The sequence below is a fragment of the Numenius arquata genome, chromosome 8 (assembly GCF_964106895.1).
Source record: "Numenius arquata chromosome 8, bNumArq3.hap1.1, whole genome shotgun sequence".
Classification (NCBI taxonomy): Eukaryota; Metazoa; Chordata; class Aves; order Charadriiformes; family Scolopacidae; genus Numenius; species Numenius arquata.
Genome location: NC_133583.1, coordinates 43,053,328 through 43,078,209, shown reverse-complemented (window position 1 = coordinate 43,078,209; position 24,882 = coordinate 43,053,328). Strand labels below are relative to the sequence as shown.

The 24,882-nt window shown below is 40.8% G+C and overlaps 1 protein-coding gene across 1 annotated transcript; it reads left to right on the top strand.

The window, feature by feature from the left end:
- The first annotated feature begins 508 nt into the window (after positions 1-508).
- On the top strand, positions 509-24,514 carry LOC141467165 (very-long-chain enoyl-CoA reductase-like). The gene is made up of 13 exons (XM_074151542.1): positions 509-563; positions 10,709-10,759; positions 11,272-11,323; positions 11,656-11,700; positions 13,033-13,136; positions 15,242-15,357; positions 15,477-15,582; positions 20,062-20,134; positions 20,228-20,271; positions 21,660-21,717; positions 22,373-22,461; positions 23,453-23,498; positions 23,598-24,514. The coding sequence occupies exons 1-13, from the start codon at positions 537-539 to the stop codon at positions 23,723-23,725; spliced, it is 939 nt and encodes a 312-aa protein (XP_074007643.1). The 5' UTR covers positions 509-536; the 3' UTR covers positions 23,726-24,514.
- Positions 24,515-24,882: the final 368 nt, after the last annotated feature.

Genomic DNA, 24,882 nt, shown 5'->3' with positions numbered 1-24,882 from the left:
ATCAGAGGAAGGAAGGAGGGCGCTTTCTGCCTCACAGTCGGTTGTATTTTTGCAGGTTATCTCATTAAGCTACTTCAGATCTGAAAAAAAAAAAAAAAAACAAACCCAAAAAACCAAAAAAACATATGGAAAGCGATTGATTTCCTGCAGTAATTCTGTAATGTTCGAAGGAAAATAAATTACCCTTTCGAATGAAATGCCACTGAATCGTCACTCCAGGCGGTGGGTGAACATTACTCTCCCCTCCAGGTTTCTGAGCGCCGGGAGCTGCGGAACTTGGCTGATGCGAGGCACCGGCGGTCCCCGCACTGCTGCAGGCTGCCGGGGACACCGCTGCCGCCTTGACGCGGAATCGTCCCCCCAGCCGCGCACCCGCGGCCCCGGGCGGGGCGGGGGGGGTTCGAGCGCCGCCTCCCCCGTCCCGGCGCTGCCCCGGGAACCCCCCCGCGGGGCCGGGCGCCGCCGGATTGGCCGCGGCGCGGGGGCCCGGGGAAGGTGCCGCGGCGGCGGGAGGCGGCGCGGCGGCAGCCCGCAGGATGAGCGGCAGAGCCGGCTTCTTCGAGGTGGGTGCGGGCGGCGCCGGGGGTGGGGTGCGGACGGGGCGAACCCGTGCCGGGGCCCGCGGCAACCCGCCGGCGGCAGACGGGGCTGCCCGGGGTCCCGGCGGACTCTTCTCTCTCCCCACTCCATCTGCATTGGAGCGCCCGGGAGCCGGAGCCGTCCGCTCCCGGGTCTGCCGAGGCAAGTCACCGCCGCTGAAGCCGGGGTTGCCTTAGGGCGAGGAGGCAGAAGCGGCCCCCGCCCGCCCCGTCTTTCCCTTCCCCGGGCGTGTTCCCCTCGCCGCCCCTCTTCCCCGCGTCCCCGGAGAGAGGGGTGGGGAGTCCCGGGCTCCAGGCGGGCTGTCGGCGGTCCGCGGAGGCGCCGGATCGATGGCTCTGGGCTTTCCGCGGATCCTCCCGAAGGCAGAGCCGTGGTCAGCCCGCCGGGGTGCGTCTGGCAGCGCATCCCAGCCCTTAAGGAAAGAGCGAGGAACGCTCTCGGCACCTTCTGTCCCCAACTTCTTGGAAGACCCTGTCGCCAGCCGCTGTGCACCTCGCCGAGAGCCGCCCCGCTGAGCCAGGCGGCCCCCGGGCGGCAGCGATCCCGGGGCGGCTCGGCTCGGCTGCAGGGAGCCGGTGCCCCGGCCGAGAGGACGGCTCCCGGCCCGGCTGCGCTCGGCAGCGCGCACCGTCCGCCGGGGAGGAGCGAGGGCGAGCGGTGGCCCGCGGCCCCCGCCCCGGGCAGGCTCAACCGGCCCCCGGCTAGAACGTGGCGTTTTAGTCTTGCGTGGGAAATGAAAAATAAGCGGACGGAGTTCGGTACGGTCGGCTCCTTGTGTGTACATAATGTAATGTGCACCTGGGGGTGTGTATCTCATCAAGTTATGCGCACAGCCACACCGACTCTTTGCTGGAATTAGTTAGGCTGGCTAGGACAAAAATCCTTAAGAGTGGCTTGTATTACAAAAGCAGGTTGGTACAAGCTAAATGTCAGCAATCCTGTATAGGATTCTGCAGGCTTACACTTCAGTTTCTTCACTGTGACTCGCTTAAAAATGAATGCAATTCCTCTCTTCCCCACCCCCACCCCCCTTGAAATACAAACCAATTGTTGTTATAACATTTAACAGAATCAAAAACAATCTGAAAAGCAGCTGCTCCTTCAGTTATTTACCGTGACTTAGAAGTTCAGATTTTGCTTGTCAAAGCTATAAAAGTGTTCTGGACATCACAAACAGTTCAGCAAAATAAGCTGCCTCTAGCTCTTGTGGGTGTGAGGTAGGCACCCGCACCGTGTCTTTTCCTCTGCAGGGTCCACTTCCCTGTTTTTTTTAGGATAAACAGCCAAGCTTTTCACTGCCTCCTGCATTTCTACCAGTGTCCCAAACTCTTGTGAGGTCCAAATGCAGGAGCAGGCACATGTGTATTACCCTCCTGAATGTCTTAGGTCATCGTCTGATCTGCAGGTTTGCTCTTCTGCCTTAGCCAAACTGAGCTTCTGAATAGCACTTGTTGCTAGAAGACCTCAAAAGCATGGACATCATTATTGCTACCTGATGCTGCAGATGGGGAAACACGTGAAATGGAATGACCTGCTCCATCTTGCTAGGCAGAACGATAGCAGCAGATAACAGGTCTTTTGAGTCCTAAATCAAGATCCTGTGTCTAAGCAACACTAATCCAAACTCAGAATGCCTCATGAATTTACATGTCAGCCGTGTATGTCTTAGTCCTTTTCTCTGTACAGCAGATAATGGGTGGAAACAGCTTTGCCTAGCTCATCCAGCGTGTGTCTGAGCTGACTCAGGGTGTAGGATGTGGACAGTCTAGGTAGCACTGAGCAGTGCTGTTGCATATCACTTTCTGCACTCTTCTCCCCACTGATTTGCTTTCTGTTATAAATTCATTGAATTTGCATTCTGAATTGCAATTTCCCATCACACATTCAAAACTATCTAAAGCTATGAAAAGAGAGAAGGTAAGCGTCCAGCCTCTCCCAGTGCTTCCTGGGGGCAGGGGGAAATCTCTATCAGTGTTACAAACGTTAGCATTCCCTGTTTGAGGTATGGTGTAGTTCTGTATTTTTCGCTGTACATCTCCAAAACCTTTACGCTTTATTGCTCTTCTGTGGTGCTTCCTTGTAAGAATCATGAAGCACTTTACAGTCACCAAACTGTCACTGTCTGAAGTTTTTAGAATATGACTGTTACAAGTTTAGCAGAGGTTTATTGGTGTAGAATATTTCTTCCCGTTTTGTTGAGCTTGTGCATTTGATCATGCTTAGTACACAATCCATTTCATAGGTTCCTGAGTATGTAGGAAGGTCCTCTCCCCTATGCGTGAATAAAATCACCCTTTGGTGAACGAACCTACAAAAAGATAGGCAAGAACATCAGACTGACTGAGTGCTGAGACACTGGCTGTCAATCCCCTTGCTTTTCTTTATGGGAGTCTTTCTCAGGCAGCTAAAGACAGAAACCCTTAAAAAACAGGCAACATTGTATGAAAGTGACTATTAAGAAGCCAGTGAAAGGCAGATTCAGCTTTGGAAGTACCTTTAATTCCTTATTTTGAACTGTCTGTGTTCAAACTTAATACCAAGAATTACGAGCAACCAGCTAATTAAGCCGAAGTATGCTAGACCTAATGAGTGGACAGCAAAAAATCCGGAGTGGCTTAGTGATTTCCCTCTACTTATGAGATGTCTGCATTAGAACTGATACACAAAGTCAGGTTCCTGTTCTCCTAGATCTATGTCTCCGTGTCTGCCTCTACATTTCTTATTCTGTAATAAAGCTAAAATAGGTCTTGTTTACTTCAAGTATTGGTATGTTTCTAATTTCACCTCAGCTTTTTGTCACTAACAGCTCAGAAGAAGCTTAGCAAGAGCAACTACAGTTTAAGGAAATACGTGGATACCTGGAAGTATCGCACCTGATAATTTCAGGAGATTCACCTCCGAAAATGTAGAGATTTATGATAGAGACTTGTATCTAGATAATTAATATTCTCTAGGAGTGCTCATTTCTCCTAATTGATTAGAGAACAACTCTTCTGACCTATTTTAGATATGTTTCAGAGCTTATGATACAGTTTATCCTAAAAGTGCCTGCTTTTCTCCTTTCCATACAGAGGATGTCTATGTGACATGCTCCGATGTAAATGTCTGTAGTAGAGAGCTCTGAAGTTAGACTAATTAATTCTACACTTTCTTTCTACTTGACAGGTTTAGGTCTTCAAAAGCATTTCATATAAAGCAAATAGTATGGTGCTCTGGCCTCCTAGAGGAAAGATACTTCAACTAATACACTCATACCGTAGAAAATTACTGTCGTAAGAGCTGCAGTTCTACTTTTGCTTCTTTAACTGGTTTGGATGGGAAGTGCCTTCTGTGAGCAGTGATAACCAAAAAGGTTTTGGAGTCTTCACTCCCTGCGGATAGATTGAACTGACATATGCAGTACAGTCTAGAAGCAATAATGTACTGCCCCCCCTTGCTGGCATTTAAAGCTTCTCCCCCTTCTGACTGTGATGAAAACCCTCTGAATGCACGGGGGGGTGACTGCTGCCCAGCTAGCATTGCTGAGATGTCACAGCTCCTGTTACAAAGGTTTCTCCCACTCAGAGCTATGCTGTCTAAAGCCTCATCAAGTAAGAGCACCGAGAGCAAGTGCCAAGAGCAGGACTGCAGAGGATTTTAAGATTCTGTATCCTCCAAGAGCTGCCTGAGCAAGACAAGGCCACATATGAGATACTTGAACAGTCATTTAAAGGAACACTGCTGAAAATTGCCCTGCTATTTGAAGACATCTGCTCTGTTTTCATAAGTAACACATAAGATTATTATCACAGAAAGAGATGAGAAGATTTTAGAAAAAATAATAGACTTCTTTAAAGTGTTTTTAAAAAATAATACAAATCTTGTGAGTGCACCTGTCAGTATAAGGGCTCCAAACTTCCTAGGGCTTCCTGCCCTGTTGAAGGACAGCAGACCTATTCTTGATACCTCTAGGTAAAAAAAAAAAGGAAAAAATCTCTCTCTCTTCAATCTCTCCAATTTCATGTCAAAAGCATACACTGGATATGCATTTTGACATTCATACACCAAATGATCCACGAAGAGTAGTAATAGAACTATAGATACTGCAGTTGAACATTGCAAATCACAGTGCTGATGCAAATAAATTGTTGTGATTTCACAAAGAGTTCATAAATGTCTTCTACCTGAATATTGTCATCGTAGAAAACAGTCGCCATAAACTAAAGCCTCGAGGCAATGAATATTCTCTGTTGCACATGGAAAAGGCCACACAGTGGTGTTGAAAAACCTGGATGTCTACTTAGTGTTGAGTCAAAGCTGGCTTAGGTTCTCAGATGGAGGCACTCCAGTCTGCTTCATAGTGACAGTGATACTCAGTGAATGATGTGACTCCTCAGTATGCCTGGGAAATTGGCAACGTGCAGCTCTGTGTTAGCCAGGGTAAATGAATACCCACTGAGTCAGTATTAACTGGTGCAGGTTCCTTTCCCATCTTGTGTATCCTCCTGCAAGATGTCATGCTAGTAAAAGCTGGAAAGCTTTCATAGGCTTTTGAGACCCAGAATTCACCGTGAAAGCGTAGATCTCTAACAGCTTTTCCATTTTGCGAAAAATAAACCAGCCTCCCACTCAAAGGGAATATACCTTCCTTTTCCTTCCTGACCATTCTTACGCAGACTCCTTTTATCATCTGTCAATTATATAAATGGATTTGTCTTTCTGAAGGATGTCCACTTGTAGCTCTACACCTGTCACCATCCTCAGGTCCAGGTCCACAAAGTGACTTGGGGTTTGCCATGCTTCCAGGTTACACACCTGTCTCCAAAACTAGATATGAGAATTTGGTTAAGGTATCCAAGTTTACTTCAACTCTACCCCTTCGCTGTTTGGTATCCCATGAAGAAGTATACCACTTCAGGGAAATGCAGAACAGAATGACAATGGAAGGGAGCAGTGCTTGAAGCAGCCCAGAGATACAGGAATTCAGGACTTCTCTTTGGTAGGAGACTGCCCTTTTCGCTGGAATACACTTCTGTCCTCTCCTGCCTGTACTTTTTGGTCTCTCTTGAATCCTTTATTCCTTGCTTGGTGGTTCAAGCCTTCTAGGCAAGGAGTGGAGAATGGCAGAAAACAGTCTAAAGCAATTTTCCAACTTCCTGGCAGTGTGTCTAACCATTACATATAAAGCATGAAGAAATAGATCATCTCCTTTGCTGACAGTTCAGTTTCATTCAGAAATAATGCCCAGAGAGGTGGTATATGGCCCATCCCTGGAAACATTCAAGGTCAAGTTGGAAGGGGCTCTGAGCAACTTGATCTAGTTGAAGACATCCCTGCTCATTGCAGGCGGGGTTGGACTAGATGACCTTTAAAGGTCCCTTCCAACCAAAACTACCCCATGATTCTATAATCTAAATGCCGTGCATTGTGCTTACTTTGGGATAAAGATGCTTACTGGATCAAGGTCCTCAAGGATTTAGATGCAAGCGTGCCTAACTAACAAATCTGAAACAGGTAGAAGAAATAAAAAAGTACTAAAAGTTTCGGCACAGTTCAGACAGTGGTGCTCGTTGGCTTGCATAGGAGCAGAAGTTAGGAAGCTGAGGAGTAAGTACCTAATGGGTATCCTGTGAACCTGTAAATCTTAGACATCTAAATTCTACAAAAGTGAAATTTAATTGTATAAAATGTTTTCGAGTCTGGGTGTCACTGCATCTCCTCTCTTTATACACAGTGAAATAATGTAATAAGACTCTAGACTCATGAAAGATGAGCCGATTGCTTCAGAGAGCTAAGGCTTTACTTAGTTGGGCTACTTACAGAATAAGGTACAGCACTCCACAGGTAAGATGGTGAAATTTCGCTTTGTGGTTAAACATTTGCCTTGGTACTGCTTTGGGAAATGCTCACACAGCATGTGGCAGAGTTATGGAACTCCTCGCCTCAGGACACAGTGCATGCAAAATGTTTACTCAGGTTTAAAAGGCAAGTGGATAAACTAATTGAGGAAAAATCCAGGAAAGGCTATTAAATACAAAGGCAGCACTTCCAGTGCAGGAAAATAGCAGTTTCTGTGCCTGTCTCCTCTCTTACCCCCAGTCACTATATTCTTGCCCTGTTTTACTACTTTTTCTGAGCCAGCTGCTGCTGGCTGCATCAGAAAGAAAGATACTGTTCTAGATAAGGATCCTTAGACTCATCTTCTGCAACAGTTTGCACATTCCTGTGCAAGGGAAGTTTCAGACTGAAAGTCATTTGTAGCAGCAGCAGCAACACAAACATAGTTTTCAGTGTAAGTACGCTCACAGCAATTTCCCTTTGCCTTAATTCCACTGACTTAAGAAAGTTATTCTTGATATACCCTAGTGTGAGATGATGCTAAAGAATGCTTCCTTCCTTCAGGAACAACACACTATACCAGAAAAGTCTAAGGACATAGAGAAAATTACTAATTGTATAGGAAAAATAAAATGTTTAGAAAGATTTAACTTGGACTGTGGCAACCACTGGATTATTTTTTTTTAGTGTAAATTCAAGGAACCTGGCTTATGTAAGCAATCAAATAGTTCAGGGAGAATTCATTCTGCATTACTCTTTCTTGGGCTGGTTGGTTCCTAGACTGTAAAATAAGCATTTTTTATTTTTTTTTTACTGAGTAATTTCAAAAGAAATCAATACAATATATGCTTATGTCAGTGCTCACAAAATCTCACTCAGCTCCAGTTTACTGAATCTGCTGAGTAGAAACGGCTGCAAATAAAACTTCCAGGATGCACAGACATGATAAGTTTGTCAATATTTCCGTAATAGTTATCACATAATTTTTGAAGATCTGTTGATCCTTAAGCATCTGAAATGGCTTTACACCGTGTGAATTTGATTGACTATATCCTATTGCAGGGACACTGCATCTTAAAAATCTTTTTTAAATGCAGTTTGCTCAACTGTTTTCCCCCTATGAAATTTCCCCCCTTTTATTTTTGCCTTTTATTTTCTGAATAAAAGTTTAACAGTTGAATGTACTGCTCTCTGCTTATATCATATATTGATTTTTCTTTGCTCTTGACCTGTTCTAAACAAAAATAAACAAGATTTTTTTGTGTTTTTAAAGACACTATTAATCCTTACTCCGTATGCACTAGAACAAATTTGTTATCTAAACATTGAAGATGTTTTTGTAGTCACTTATAAAAGAGTTTTAATGTAGCTATCATGCACAAATCTGCCTATTGACTAAGTTCTACTCAAAGTTTTAGAGAAGCTGTAATTTAAAATGCCTTTAAAAATTCACCAAATACATGGACTGTAAGTCATACTGCATTAGTGCAAGCCAACAGTCAGTGGCCGATTGTGCTAAATGCTTTGAAAACACATAGAAATTAAAGTTCTCTGAGCCAAACAATTTATATTTGAAAGGGATGATACCCATCAGTAAGCGTTCCCAGAACAGATTGCTGGGTATCTATCAACTGTTGCCAACCAATGCATTAACTGACTTGGTGCTGTGCCTGAAGACAGGGCACACTGTGTTCAGTGCTACGTGGGCTTATGTGATTGGCCATTATGTTCAGAAAAGATAACATTTCTTGCCTTGGATCAGGTTTTTCTGTCCCTTACACAGGGAACATCTAAACACTGGGGGATGTTCCGATACATCTAAGAGGCATGATAGTTAGAAGGAACAGTCACCTTGTTTTCACTCTGTCGTCACACAACTTTCTATGGACTGGAGTGGAATCTAAAGCTGTGTTCATACATCTGTCTTTCTGAAAAGGGAAAGAACGTTTGATATTTGCTTAGATCTTGAAAGTAACTGAAATATTTGAAATTCAGGAATAGGTGTCCAAAAAAAAAGTAGAAACATTGAATAATTTAGGTTGCAAGGAACTTCTGGAAGCCATGTAGTCCAACTCCTGCTCTAAGAAGATACAACTGGCTTTGGGTCTTGTCCAGTCCATTTTTAAATGCCTCCAAGGATGGAGATCCACATCCTCTCTAGGCAACCTCTTCCAATGTTTGGCCAAGTTCATGGTAAAAAAAATTCCTTGTATCTGATTGGATTTTCTCATATTGCAACTGGTGTCCATTGTCTCTCACCATTATCACTGTGCGCATTCAAGAAGAGTCTGAATCAATCCATCATCTCGACAGGCTCTCTTTAGGTATTTGAAGAAATGGGCCAGTACAGGCAGGTATGTCAGTTTGGCACTTCAAAGAGAAACACTAGAATAGAACCACATAAGAGTATAGAAGATGTTATGTGTTTGTCTTCCACATTGATTCCGAAGGCTAAATTTCTGTACAGCCGCTCACGTGAAAACCACAGAGCAAAAGAAAATGCTCTATGATTTTCAGTCTGGCCTTGTTAAAAGAGCGTAGGTGGCAGAAAGATACCCAAACCACTCTCTAATTGCCCTGGAGAAGATTCCTCTAATACAGCCACTGAAGGCCATAGACTAAAACTGCCCATGGGGGATTCTGATCCAAAATGCATATGCTGGGAGTAGGTATGGAACGGGAAGGAGACTGCTAAAACTATGGGTGCTGTTGCAGTCTCTAGGGCAGCCCAATGGTATTCATTGACACAAGAGCTTTGAGATACACCAAAGTTTTCAATAATCATTGTAGCAAGTCCTGTGGACTGCAAGAGTCAGAATGCTGTATTTCAAGAATTTCATTTGCTTTCCCATGGAGATGTCCCACAAACAGAGACATTTAAACTTGAAATTTGTGTTATTTCAAATATAAAAAAATAGAAGGGAAAAAATATAATATCCCAACACAAAGGAGGAAAAGTGCTTTTGTCCCTTCATGTCCACTTAGAGCTTACAATGCACAGGTAGAAAATATCACTGCTTTAGTATCCCTTGTGGAGATCAGATTTGATACTTCTTGCTAGAGCTGAAGTGCTCCATTGCTGCATCCATAGAGAAAGAACAATTTGGGACAAGTAAAACAAGGAAATAAGATACTCTAACGAAGTGATCTCTTCAAAGCAACCCTATTAGAAATATACTGGACTGTGACTCCTATTTTTAGCAAGGAATCATATTTAAAGTCTACTGTTAATCTATCCTCTTGGCCTGAATACTGAACATAATTAATGCTAGATGTTTATTTAAAAAAAAAAAAGAATCAACAAATGCTTTTGGTACTAAGTAATGATAGTCCCAGTCATTTAGTGTGATGGATAAGCTTTGGACTTTCCCTGTTAGCTACACCACAAAGTTCCATGACAGTGTTTGATGAGAACAAATGAAATTAAAATACCATCACGGTATTTCAGGTCTTGCGAGCCTGCTGCAACTGGGCTTTGAAGTGTCTGAGGACTTTTCTGCTTGGCTGTTGGTTAAAATCATAACCTTTTGCTAAAGTGCCATATGATCACAGAAATAAACTGCTCTTTCCTTTTCAGAGCTGTAGCTAAACCACGGCTTGGAATATAAAATGCTAATGTGTAGTTACTATTACAGGTGATCTGAGAGGCAAGAGTAACACTGAATATTCCTATAACAACCTCTTAAGGATTTGGGAAGTCCAGATCTTTAGCTGCATTTGTTCATTATGTCCACTGATGTTTTCCACTCTATTTACAATTAAAATATTCCATTCTCTTTACAATTAAGATATACAATGAAAAAAATATTCTGGAACAATGGACATTAATCTTCAAGCTGCACATACTCAGAATATTTTCTTACATGCATATATGTACACATTTAATTGTTCTTTCCTCAAAACTGTCTTTCTAGTTTTACAAATCATAAAAATTCTGGTCTTTAGTGATTCCTATGAAACTACTCTCTTATTTGTTCCTCTTGCTCTAGCATAAGAAAATACCCCAGATCAATGTGTTTTGATCAGTAAGTTAGCTACTTCTGCTTCTGAATATATCCAGGAAGACAATTTATTTGGCAAGAATAAAAATTTTTTTTCAAGCAGAGTGCTTTGGGAACCTAGCTACGATTAAAACCGTCTCTTGAGCACATCAGAAGTGTTTTTAGCAGAGTCCACAGATCAGAGAAAAATGGTATCTCACTCAAAACGATAACTGGGAATTTGGGAATCAACTAAAAGTTTAGATATTATGTAGCCAATAATTAGTAATTATCATTTTGTGTCCTATCAGGTGGAAATCCTTGACTGGAAGACAAAGAAACAGCTATGCTTCCTAGATAAGGTAAAACAAAAATCTATGTAAAATGCTAGGTGACTCTTTAAAAATTACTAACTTTTCTTAAGTAAATTTAGTGTTTACGAAGGGTATTTCATCTCCTGATAGCCTTTCTTTGGCCACTGAAGAGGCAAGCATTGTGCACCCTTCTACACACACTGGCTACAGAGCACTTCAACCCTCTTCCAGAAGGAGCTTTTTGGGCAAAGGGCACAACTTCAGTTGCTTCAGTAAGATGGTGCCAGTTGTGCCTTACTCACTCATAAGCCACCAAACTGTCAATGCTGTTGTAGTAACTCCTGATCACTGCTGGAGAAGCTGCCTCTGAAATGGATGTCACAAATTGTCCTCCTGTTTTCCTGTAAGAAGTACTTTGAATCACCCATACCAATCCTAGCCACCTGTAAGAAGGTTATACTGTTACATTGTTTAAGTCACATTTCTACTTGAATATTCTTACACCCAGTAGTTGACTTTCAAAATACGCATCTTACATATGCAATATTTTTGTTGCCTAGGTGGAACCAAATGCCACAATTAGGGAGATCAGATTGATGTTCCATAAAATATGTGAGTATAACTTTTGCAGCAGTTCACATCATACCAGAATATCCACTATATAAATAGAAGAAAATGACATAATTTAAAATGTCATGTACATACATAATGCTAAGTAACCTGCACATGAATGCGATCACAGTGAGATTTCAGTATCATTTTTTATACTACCCCGATACACCTTTGTGGTTTTTTCTGCTGCATAATTTCTCACAGATATTCCTGTTGAATAAATATTCCTAAAAATCTTTAACTAAATCTTACCTTGTTGTGTTGCATTTGTTATAATAGCGGATGACCTAAACCAAACCTTGTATATCACACAATTCTGTATGGTCTTACAGATCCTCGGTGGTATCCAGCAAGGCAGTCCATAAAACTTGATCCAAGTAAGTACTGGTGAGGACTAGAGTAACAAAGCTGTGAGCAGGGACCTGGCGTAAAAGTTGTACGTTGCATGGGCATTAGCTCTTAAGAATGAGTTTCCAGCTATGCTAATTAGCACTACAAAGGCTGAAGAGAATCCAGAACCAATTTAATTCTTTGAAAGTATTGAACAGAGTTCCACCCATGTGCCTGGTGCTTGGTAATTAACTCGGGAGTCTGCACATTGTTCCAAAGTACTTCCTAACTACAGAGCACTTTTGCTTTCAAGACAGGCAGCACAAAATTGAGATACTAATTTCCCTTGGCTGCAGTGAAATGATCTCCAGAGTGATGCTCAGCTGGGAGTATTAAAAAGGGCTATGAATTAAAGCCATCAATTCACACAATCCTCTGCTCTCAGGCAGGAATTACAGTTCTTTTGAGGTAAGCTAGTGCAAAACACATTGCCATGGATGTAGGATTTGCTGACAAAGCCGATGCCAGCTGGCTGACTTCATTAATGCACTTGTAGGTATTGCTACTAGAAGCCTCTTAGTATGTGGCCTGGGTGCACAAAAGAAAATCTGATTGCCAAACAATGTTAATTCATCTTAGCATTCAGTATAAAATGTAGCATTTTCTTCTCTTGCTTCCATTAAGCAGAGTTTTGTTTAAACAGTCTCTTAAAAGTATGCTGGTGAAGAGTAGTTCATCGTGTAGAATCTGTCCACAGAAAACAGGCCTATGAGTATCTTATTTCCTTCTTCAAAGATCTACCTTGCCAGATTCCTCCATGGACTTATGTTGTGAGACTCACCATGAGAAAATTCTGGCCTTCTGCAGATTCCCCCAAATCTAGGCATTACAAACTTGAGTACTAGCTCAAGTCCTGTGGAATCACCACCTAGCTGGTTGGTTGGGAAAAAAGGAGGCAATGAAAACCTCTGTAGGAGAGCCTTCCAATCTCAGCTTATCCTAGCTTCTGTTTGTCTGACAATGAGAAGAGAGGAAGAGGGAGGAGAGAGATGGAGGTGCAGCTGACTAGGAGGTCAGTGAACTATGTTAAAGGGCAGTGACCTATCAGCAAATTCTGCTGTAGCAGTGATGAAGCAATCTACTAGACTAGGCAGGCACACAGGACTGAGAATTCTCCTAACTGTCTTGGTGTGAATAGAGGATCCAGGCTTATATGTGATTGCAGGGATAAATCAAAATTAAGTTTGCTTATTGAGATTCCAATAAACCTATGTCACATCAAAGAATATCATAGATTGGTTAAAGCACAATATAAAGTTAGTAAGGTACCAAAGTTGGCTTGAATTTCACTGAGATGTAATTACTTCTTTCCTTCTCAGAAGGAAAGTCCCTGAGGGATGAGGAAATCCTGCAGCACCTCCCTGTTGGCACAACTGCTACCTTATACTTTAAAGATTTAGGGCCACAGATAGGATGGACTACGGTGAGCTATGCTTCAAGTCTGAGCCATTCTAATGGCTATTTTTCTATAATTAATCCTTACATCACTTTTTGTCTCTCTCTGATATTTCTGCATGATGCCTGCTCTGATAGTGGATGCAGGCAATGATTCCTCATTGCTTCAGTTCATTTAATCAGGGAAAGCAGTAACAGGATACTCTGAATGCCTAGTTCCCTGGGAGAGCAGCGGTGGAAAACTTGCTGCAGGGTAGGTTGGCTCTACTGAGCTGAGGTGCAGATTCTCAAATGGGTTAGAAGTCTGCCACAAAATCCCTAGGAACTAGGTGTCTAAATGCCTTTGCGGATCTGCTTCACAGGGCCTGTGTAACTCTCCTGACAAAGATAAGGATTACACTCCTATGAGTTTGTCCTACAAAGAGGCATGTGAACAACTTCACATATCACTAATTGAAGTGACTTCAGCAGGAAAATGCACGAAAGTAAGATCAGTCAGCTATCTGCACGTGGCTGTGTCCCGGGATACTAGTGGCAGACTAATGACAGCTGATAATCTCTGCAATATTAGTAACCATCCACAAAGACCTCACATATTTTCTGTCTTAGCTCAAATGCAAATTCTGTTACAACTCACTCAGCAGGCAACACAGCACTGCTGTTTGTGCAATGCGGTGATCAATGACCCTTCCAGTTCTTTGGAAGGTCCATGATGCACATATTACACTAGTTCTAATGAAACAGCACAGCACAAAGGGAAAAGTATCCTGTAATTTAAAGGCACATTTCTTAGCCATGAGACGTTAATAAAATCTTGTGTTAATGACAAATAGCAAAGGCAACATTCATAGGAGGTAAGATAAAAAAAGTCAAATGTTCTGCAAGACTGAATCTTCACATCATTACTTTGGATACAATGCTGATAAATCAAGCAACTATTACACAATCCAAAAAATACTGATGGGCAAAAACTTCTGATGGCAACGTAGACTCCCAGACACACATGCATTAACATATACCGAAATATCACAGTGCAGAGTAACACCAGACTTCTGCCATTCTATAATCTTTCCTTCACATTATGCTCTCCCTGCCCTTCAAGGTACTTCATCCAAATGTAAGCCAACAAATACTTCAGTTTTATCAAATAAAAAGACAAAATTCTTACCTACAATCAAACCCGATCTTCACCAGAGAAAATGCTGGTTGTTACAGAAGGTGATAGCACAACTTTTCTGAGTATCAAAATAACTCTAAACACGTTAGAAAACAGTGGTTGGTTGTTAGCCTGGGGTTTGTTATTTTCATTTTGTTTTGGGTTTTTTTGTTTTGTTTTGTTTTTGTTTGTTTTTGTTTGTTTGTTTTGTTTTTTGACAGAAGTACCACCATTTCCCTTCTTTCTCTATAATTGAGGTATGGGCCTACCTTCCTCACTTACAGAAGTGTGGAAAATTCAACTGTTCATGTTTGATCCAAAGTTAACTTAAATTTAAAGCAATGTCCTAAGAAATGCACACCTATCCAAAATGAAATCAAGATAGATAATAGCTCCTTTGGTTTCCTCTTTTTTTTCCTTTTTTCCTCATTTGTGTTCAAATTAAATATTGTTTGAACAAAGAATGGTTTCCTGGGACATCTGTTGTGCTAACTGTTCATACAGATGGGGTCATCTGTGAACACTTCCAAGCTGTTTTTCCAGTTTAAACAAAATTAATTCGCTAGAAACAAAGCCCCTCTTTTTCAAGATAAATTGTTCACCAAATTTCATTTTAACCCAAAATAAAGCAACAGTTTTTGAGGGCAAGAGGAGGGTGAGAGCTGCCTAAATGTAACACGCATGCATATTTATCATGATCTCTGGGCTGCCATTCTTATCTTTTCATACCCATACTGTGTCAGCTGCACTGGCAATGGCTGTTTGTATGCAACTGAAGCAAATCCATTCCAAAACATTTACGTGCATGTCTACCAGGTTCACAGCCCAAGCCCAAACCTGCTATTCCCTCCCTGACTCTATAAATGCCATCCTGGGTCAGCGGAGGTGTTTATCCCATTGCATTAGTTATCACAAAAGAAACCAAAGCAAACCCATCATCTAATTCAGCTGTCTAATTATTTTCTCTCTTTTTGCAGGTATTTTTGATAGAATATACAGGTCCATTGTTCATCTATTTTCTGTTTTATTTCCGCATGCCTTTTGTCTATGGACTGGATGAGAGGTTTACATCAAGCCCGCATCCAGTAGTTAAGTAAGTCCGTTTGCAGGCTTGAGCGGTATTTCTTGTTAGCATTGTAGTCTTATTCCAAATGTCTTGCCACACCTGTTTTTTTTAAGCACTCTTAAATGCTTTTGTCTTGCTGTTTCTAGCTTGGCATGTATCTGCCATTCTTTCCACTACATCAAAAGGTTGATTGAAACAGTATTTGTTCATCGGTTCTCCCATGGGACTATGCCACTGAGGAATATTGTGAAGGTAAATTGTGTCAGAATCTATCCATAGCCCCCCTTACAAATCCAACCCAGCCAGCCTATGCTCTGCAGCACAGAGTTTTTGATGTGGCTTTTGTAGTAACCCACAGCGAATCTCACCCATAAAGCTGTAGTTCTTTCAAAAGGTTTCTTAATGTTGCTATTGTATAACCCACATGTTGCCATACTGTTATTCATGTTACAGTAGTCTCATTGCTCTTTTAGGATTTTAAACCTACAGCATACCCTCCCTTTTCACTCAGGTAGTGCCTTGGGTGTGAAGGTTTTAGTAACAATGTTAACTTTTAAGGTAGCACAGGTAGGCACAGTGTTGGGAGGGTTGCCTTTTTAAAAAAAAAATATGTATTTTTTGTAACAGTCATTTTACATCTTCTTTGCCCCTAACGCTCTCTTGGCTGTCAAGCAACTGTGTTAATTTACCTTTTTTGCTCTAGCACAAAGCAGCTTGGTTGTTCTGCATTTTTCTTTTCCCACAGGCGCGCTCTCTAACATCACCAGCGCTGCCGTGGCACAGGAGATGCAGATCCCCTATTTCCTAGTGGCCCGCATGATAACGCGTGGGCTGTAGTTATTTCACAAATGTTTGCAACAGAGTACACACTGGTATTCAAAAATACGCTCTATACTCAGGAAGACAGGAGATTATAATCTACAACTGGGAAAACATGTAGTATAGTATCAGCATTTGGGTATGTAACTTCTGGTATTTAGACAGTCCCGTGGAATTTGCGTTAGGGCACCCGTGCTCCCAGCAGCTGAAGCTCTCCCTTGTGCCTAACTCCTTACAACTGCGCAGTGGCCCTGGCAGTTCTGGCGATAGCTTCATGCTTTCTAAATGGAAGGAGGGCCTGTAGTTGAGCTGAGTTCTCAGAAAGAATCCTCCCTAACAATTTGCAGTGATTTCTGCAGCAGAAGAGTGCAGGGGTTGTTAAAAGGGTAGCAGATCTCTTAAAGACTTGTTCTTGTCACAATAGTAGCTAATGCATGCTAAACAGCAAATAAATGAGCAACTTTACCTTGAAAAAGAATCTATACAGTGTGATAAATCTTCATTTCCTCATTGCCATCTCTGACAATTACTTGTTCCTTTCAGACCATACAAACTATTGCTAAAATTGACATTTGTATCACGCATTCTGATCACTTCTGCTTTTCCACCTTCTCAGGTTGGTGGTACTTGCTGGTGGTACTTGCTTTCATCTGTAAAGTTGCTCACAGTTCTTCTTCTACCTGCTTAGCAGTGCTTGGGTTTGATTTGCTTTTATAATTTCATTGATTTTGGTGGTGTTACTCCAGAATTGTGTCAGTGAGAAAAATATCACATCCTCTTCCCTTTTTTCTCTCACGTACAGATGGTAGACAAAGCTTCTTACTTTAGGTGCTTGATCACGACTATAGCAGATATAGCTACCTTATTTCCTAAGCGCAATGGAAAGTTACCTTTAACAAGAGACACTTCAGTCTCAATAAGCAGAGATGTGAGACAGGAACTGATGAGATTTGTGATTCTCATCCTTTGTTTACCAAGTGGAAATAAGAATAAATGATGCCATAAAATGCAGCAGGGGTTCACCTAAAGCAGTTCATGCTATATACTAACATAGTATAATTCTAAGATATGTGATTTTTCTAGGCAATGGAAAGGTAGAATACCTGATTTATCTGGACTTATTAAAAAACGGACTCAGGGTGAATAAGATAAGGGTTAATGCAAAAATTGTGTGAAGATAAAGGAACTAACTAAAGGAAAGATGATTGTGGTTGTGCCAGAAAAGGATCTGTCAGACCTTTAATAATAGGGAGGTACCAGTGGAATTCCTCAAAGATTAGTTTTATGACTGGTCTTACTGAACATTTCCATGGGTAAGAAGAAGGGAAATTGTCACTTTCTATAAAAACATCTGAAGAAAAGAAAACACTCAACCTAAAGAAACACCATTTAAACCAGAAGACAATATGAGACAAACAGAAGGGTACAAGCTGGTCATGAATAAACATAGGCAGGGCATTAAGAAATACTTTTGATCATCATAGGGATCACCAAGTAGAGCCAAGAAGACAAAAATCCTAACCATAACTTTGTAAATTTAAGAGTAATTTATTTATGGGATCCCTGCAATACCTGAACTTGATCCACAAAATTTCTTTATAAGAGATTGTTGTAAAGCTTTATTATTCACCTGGAATAGGAAAGATTCACAGAAACAACTTCTTTCTTTCAAGTGAGTTTACGAAGTCTGCATGTACACCACTGTTCCCGTCTGAACCTCACTGGAGGCTTTTGTATGAGCAATAAGGGCTCTAGTGGCAGTTGGGCATTTGTATTGTTACTGCTAAGGACCTTATAAGTGTCAGACTCCACTCATCTTACAGCTCCTTTTCTGATAACTGAGCAATACTTTTGCAGTAAATCATGTTCTTTGGATTAATAGTACTTGTTCAGTTTAATTACAGCATGTATCATTGGGAGCTGAGCCATGAACATTTATTTATTTAATTTTACTTTACTGAAATCCATTGCCATATGATCCATCCTGTGCCAGGCCCCGAAATTAGGGAAAGGTTTTTCATAAGATGCCATTCCAAGATTACAAGAAACTGTTTCCACCTAAGTTTGTACAGCAGTTAGTAACTTGTAGGTGATGGTGGAAGAAGCTAGCGTTAGGGAGGAAGCAGTAGTTTCTGGATAGGATGCTAAGTAGATTGATCCTTGCTGGAGTCATTCTTCTGGCTCTGCTGCTTTTCCTGGGGAAAAGGGAAGTTGTCACAGAGAAGTTATTTAATCTCTCTGCTCTTTTGTCCAACCTGACCTGTAATTATTGGTTAATGATTCGCTCTTTCTCATAAGTTATCTATTAATATATAATCTCAGAGCAAGGACATACTATGTGCTTGTGTTACAGCATACTCAAAAAGGTGTCCATTTTGTCTGAGGACTCTGGACTTTTCAATGGTTCAATTAACTCTGAAAAGAAAGTGGAAATGCAACAGAATGTTTGATACAACTATTTGCAGCAGATGGGGGGTTTATCGCTCACCGGCATTTTCAGAAAAACGCACCATCAGATGCTGCAGTCAGCTAGTCTGGGTTGCAGACACTGAGGTAATCACTTTTCGAGGTACTGTTGCTAGAAATGCAGTTCTGGTATATATAGGGGGAAAAGGCTGCAAAATTCAAAGCCAGGGAAAAAAAAAACAGTAAAACTAGTCAGGACAGGAAAGAATGCAGCCTTGAATAACAATTTTGGCCACATGAGCAAGAAAGGAAAGCCGTGAAGGAGAAAGCAGAAAGACCTAGAAATGTCTAAGGTACGTGGACCTGTTGAAATACCAAGAAAAAAGTATCATCACCAGAAAGAGTAAGAGGATCAGTGTTTTACTCAAGGGTGAAAATAGGAGGGAAGATAAGAGGAATAAAAAGAACAGAAGTGGTGAAAGGAAGATAAAGAGCTCAGTTTTGGTCTTGCTGAAGTCCACGTGGTAACCAAACATTTCCTTAAACATTAAAAACTGAGGTACTAGGTTTGATAAAGGAAGAAATCTCAACTGATGAGAGGCAAATTTATGAGTTGTTGACAAGGGTTAAAGTCTGTCTGTAAGAGAGTGTCACCTAGAGGTGACAGCGCTGAGGAAGAAGAGCAATGGGCCAAGAAAGGTCATCCCTCCTAATTACAGATATATAGGGAGGGAGAAGATAACCTGTCAACAAGACACTGAAGCAGCAATGAGTGTCAGAAGAAAAACCACAAGAGCCAGAGCCAGGAAAACCAAACAAGGGGTAGAGATTGTCATTGCAAGCAGTTTTTTTCATGGATGAAGCCTGTGAACAAGCTCTGAGATTGGTCAGGAATGGGTCAATACAGCCATTAGTGACAGCTACGTTATCAGAGTTTGGAGAATGGAAGCTAAGGGGACAACTAAAGATAACATAGTGAAAGGGCAGAGGAAAGCGTCAGCCATGATGACTTCAGGTAGGAAAAGTTAAAGCACGGGAAAGAAAGAAATCTGATGGGTGGAAGGAGAAGAGGAAAGGAAAGAGATTGGGCAGTAGAAAGTAATAAGAAGGGAAGAGAGCACCATGCCTAAATGTGGTTTTACAAAGTCTCAGGGGTTAGCAAAACAAGTCTGTCTTTAACATACAGTCTGTATGGCACTTCGTCTTTGGCCAAATGGCTTGCCAGACAAGATAAATTTGTTTTCAATAGCATAAACATACTTCCTAAAGCTGTTTATAAACTAACAGCTCCAAGATACTTGAGATGAAATCTTACTCTATGAGCTCCACTTTCTTCCTGTTATTTCCTGTTGTCTGCTCCCACCTTACCACACTTAGTATTGTCAGTATTTGTTGTACTATCAGCAACTTGAAGGATCAGTCCAATTCACTGTTATCAGTGGTCCTTTCAGTGAATACTGACCTAGAGGATCGTACTAAAACAAAGAAAAATTCCCTGTTTTTCAGAACTGCTTGTATTACTGGGGATTTGCAGCTTGGCTTGCTTATTATATCAATCATCCTCTTTACACTCCTCCTTGTAAGTAGCAAAACAACCCTCAATATGATTTAAGTACTTATGTATTTGTATATTAGTACTAATCCCATGTAAATCTTTTTTTTTTTTTTATAGCTTATGGGAAAAAACAGATAAATTTTGCAGTGATCATGTTTCTGGTAGGTTTGTTGCTCTTTTTATAAAATGCTAAAACATGTTGCTTTATTTCTTATGCTAAGTGGAGGAGTGAGTAGGATAAGCAGATACTTAGAACTTGAACACTTGGGACGTACTACTAAAGTTGACCCCTTGCACACAGAACAGATAAAACTGCCAGTTCTTAATGTGATCTTGTACACAAGAGAAGATTTTGATTCAGTATCCATTCTGACACTGCGATATTTATGTGCTGGGATGATCTATCATAATCTTTAAAAGAATTCTGGAACTACCACTGTTTAAAAGCCAGTGAGTTTGTTTTGTGAACTGTTTATTCAGTGTTAAGAATCACAACAGATCATAAAACTCTGAGAACTGGCCAGCTAAGAAAGTATATTGCTGATAATTTCCAGCGATAGAGGTTCATTGTGCTGGGCTTCAGAAAATTTTTACAGCTTTCCTTATGAAGCAAAATTCTTAAGTCACTGTCTGTTCATTCTCACAGTTCCTAGGAACATTTCATACATGCAGAAGCAACATTAGTGTAGCCAACAAAGATGCACTCATTTTTCCTATGTATATGCACAACTCATTTAGAACATCAGCTGTTCACTTGCTTTGAGAAACTAATTGTCATTGACTGCAGGATCTCAAAGCAGCTTCCCAGTATGAAAATTCTGTGAGTTCATAATCTATTCCCATTTTATAGAGAGACTACATAACTGAAAGCACAGAGCTGGGAATAAAACTCAGGAGCTCTGACCACCAGTCCTTTGTTTTAGTAATTATGATTTTCAGACACTGGAGACTGTCCATAATCATATAAATGGGTCACTTCAATACACTTCCTGCATAATTGATTGGGGAAGCATTATTTAAAACCAGTGGAGGAAGCTGGGTCAATTATATTTCATGATTCATATCAATTATACTCTAGAGAGGAAAACTTAGAGTCCAACCTGTATCTTCCTTGAGATTTTAGTAACTTTTGAGAAACCAAAAGTATCCAAATCAATTCTTTTGTGTGTTTTTAAAGACAAAAAGTAACCAAAAGATAAAGCAGGTATCTCCTGAGTTTACTTTTATCCCCCTTGGTTTATTGCCTTCAGATCTCATGGGGATTATGTAAGTAGTAAATTTGATCTTTTGGATACTGAGTCCACATGTGTTGGCAAATATCATAAATATATATATTAGAGTATAATACGGACTCATGTTTTTACAAAGACATTCCATCCTCCTGTCAGACAGCAATCATGTTTTATAACATGATATTTATCATGTTCATAATAGATTCTTTTCTTTTTCTTTTTCTTTTTTTTTTTTTTTTAAAGTATGCCAGGAGATAGCAAAAGGAAAAGTAAATAGAAAGGGAGCATATTTTTAACTGTCATGCTTTTTCTTGCAGCTGTGTGAAGCTGGAAATTTTTCCATTCATGTTGCACTCAGTGACCTCCGGAGAAATGGTAAAAATTGCATTATTGTTTTTCACTTTTGTGCAACCATTCAGTACCTCTGCTGTGGCAACACAGGTTGCTCAGCACTGTAAAGACTGGATTCTAGGGGAGATCAGACAGTGCAAGGAATCCAACACCAGACTGTGACTGTTAAACAGCACTTCTTATCTTACAGTAATTTTTATTGGTTAGGCCAGGTTGTGTTGGGGGGAGCAGTTATATCAGTTATACTAGTGCTAAGGAAACAGTGCTAGTATAAGCTTTGCTTTGGTGAGCAAGGGAAATTTCACTGGCTTCTACAGGGGCCACAAGATCTCTGTGCAGGCCAGGAGCCAAACATCTTACAGCTATCAACTATGACTGCAAAAATACCATTCTGTGACAATCTGAGAAAACCTTTAACTTTTAAATCTAAAACTTGAGGTACGTCTTCTCACAGGAGTGACTGCGATCAAAAGCATATGTAGATGACTTTCTAATGCCCAGAACATTTCCTCGGTTATCCTATTCCTTCTTGTGGGTCCAAAGGACAACCTGTTTTCCCACATTGTGCTTGTCCCTCTGACAGAGATGAGACACAGAAGTAGGGAGAGTTGGGTTGTCTTTATAGGAAACAATATATTTAGGAGTGTGAATATTTTGTGATTTGTTTTCTAATCTATAGGATCCAAAACCCGTAAGATCCCATATCCAACAAAGAATCCTTTCACATGGCTGTTTTTCTTTGTATCTTGCCCTAACTATACATACGAGGTATGTATTTTCAAACAAGATGTTCAGATTTTAGTTTTGCTGAATGTATTTTCATTTCTTTTGGCATGTTAAACATAGAAGAAAGCTCTGAAAGAGGTCAGCTCAATACATTTTCCCTCCTCCCCTAAACCCCATGGAATCAGATTGCAGGCAGGAACTTCTCTGTTCTTCCTCTCCTCCCTTGAGGCAGAACGTATGGGGCTAACGTTAGACAGCCTGGCCCCCGGGCCTGTGCTTCAGTGTGGCCTCTAGATGAGACAGATATAACATTTTAAAGCAGTGCAAATTTTGCAGACAGGGAGATTGCCACTGAATGTGTGTTGCAATGAGGGGATGGGGGCATCTGGTGGATTTATAATATAAGAGAGCCCAGGAATATCAGAGTATACAGGAAGGTAGTGGGCAGACAAATAGAAGATATTGTGGTAGAGAAAACAGGAAATAGGCCCAGGTCATCTTCCCTGTTTTCTTAAGTTATACAGTCGCTTGTGCTGGTGGTGACTGCTTTAGAAGCTTGAATCAGTTTATCCCTTCATATTCCTTAATCAGAAGCCAAACTCCTGACTCAGTTCCAAAGCAGGTAAAACCAGTGCAATTCTGTGTAAAATTCACTCTTGCACAGGAGAGCATCAGGTTTTCACTTCAGTGCAGATCAACATATGTAGTGAGAGCAACGCTGTAGAAAGTTACCATTCCTAGCACTGATGGAGGTGTCACAAATAAAAATTAGGCAGAGCAATTTAAAGAACACTATGTTGTAATGCTTAAAATTTTGTCAAGATAATAGCTATGGAAGCAAACATGAAGATTTTATCTGTGATAATAAGGCACTGTTCACATTTTTGGTTAAAGGTTATTAACACTAGAAATTGATCTGGCTGACCTTGGCTTTTTTATTTACCTATACTAGGACAAGGTTGTTTTTGATCAATAGAGACATAAATGCAAATGCTGTCACCAGAAATATTTTAAATTTCCTTGGCCAAAACAGGTGGGGACCTGGATCAGTTTCACTATCATGACTCAGTGTGTTCCAGGTGAGTATTGTTTCAGTACTTCATCCTAAAGTGATGTCAGTGACAAGAATGTGTTTTTAACCTGATAATGACATGCATCTTTTTCTCCCTTTCTTTCAGTGGGGCTGTTCACCTTGCTTTGCTTCATTCAGATGACAATCTGGGCAAAGGATAAACACTGCACCTACCTACGAGAATTCAAGGATTATCCAAGTCTTCGAATGCCAATTATTCCGTTTTTGTTGTAAGAAAAAAGGTTTAATTTGAATATTGCACAGAACTTCAAAAAGAAAAAGCTCATGAACCTCCTGCCAAATAAGTGAATTAATTTAAAGGATTTTGGTGCATGTTGAATCTCTGCAGCTGAGGGAAATTGTGTGCAATTGAGAGCTACACTTCCTTACTTTCAAGAATTCTCAGCTCAGAAGCACCTTCAAAAAATAAGGCTTCATTGCGCAGCTGGTAGTCAAAAGCCCCTACAGTTCACTGTAACCTGATTGACTTAGATTTTCCTGTACTAGTCTATTTAGATTGATGGATCAGAGATACTGAGAAGTCTGTGCTGAAAAGCAGCTCCAAATTTAGCAGTGGCATTCTGCAAGACATAAGTACATTGGAATGAGGACATACCAGCTAACTACTAGAGAGCTCAGCCAGCACGGCCAGCTGGCCCGAAGACAGTTGCATGATCTGCTGCCTTTGACTTGAAAAAGAAGAGTGTGCTGCCTGGAGGCAGGTGCTTTGTAACAAATAACATTACCAAAGAATATGAATGGTTCCTGGAATAAAGAAACAGGCAATATCTCAAATCCCCGATTTGAGTCTAACCCCTAATTTGCCAAATGAATCTGAAGTAAGAAGTATTTGTAGTATTTGTGGAGGTAACATCCTGTTGGGGTTTTTTGTCTGTTTTTAGCCTTCTTCATTAGTAAATGACATACTAGTAAATAAGGTTCAGAAGATCTGATCTATGCTGTATCTGTGCTATGTGGCCTGTTTTCATATAACAAGTCTTTATGATAGGACCTTTTACCTAGCATTTTATGTCAGTGTTCTCTGAATAGTTTTTAATACACTCTGTAAACACATGAAGTGACTGCTAGTCCTCAGAATGCTAGCTCCCTTCCTGATTTCAGAGCCAGGGAGAAAAATCAGCTACATTTTTGACTTCCCATGTTTTCTTTTTCACAAGATGTTCAGTAGGACTTAGTTGGGTTTTATGAAATCTAGTAAAAAAGGACTATTGCAACCTACCTGAATAACATTTTAAAGAAGCTATTTTAGAATATGAAGAGAATACATAGATGCTGTTTTGTTTCATGATTAATTTATTTATCTATAATGGATGTATAGAAAGATTTTTGCAACTATTTGTAAGGGTGAAATATGCAATAAATTCTATAGA

What these genes read in the sequence shown, in the direction of transcription:
- LOC141467165 (XM_074151542.1), top strand. Translation starts at nt 537, where the DNA reads ATGAGCGGCAGAGCCGGCTTCTTCGAG. An exon ending in CAGTGACCTCCGGAGAAATG is followed by an intron (nt 21,718 to 22,372) that starts GTAAAAATTGCA and finishes TCTAATCTATAG; the next exon opens with GATCCAAAACCCGTAAGATC. An exon ending in GCCCTAACTATACATACGAG is followed by an intron (nt 22,462 to 23,452) that starts GTATGTATTTTC and finishes TGGCCAAAACAG; the next exon opens with GTGGGGACCTGGATCAGTTT.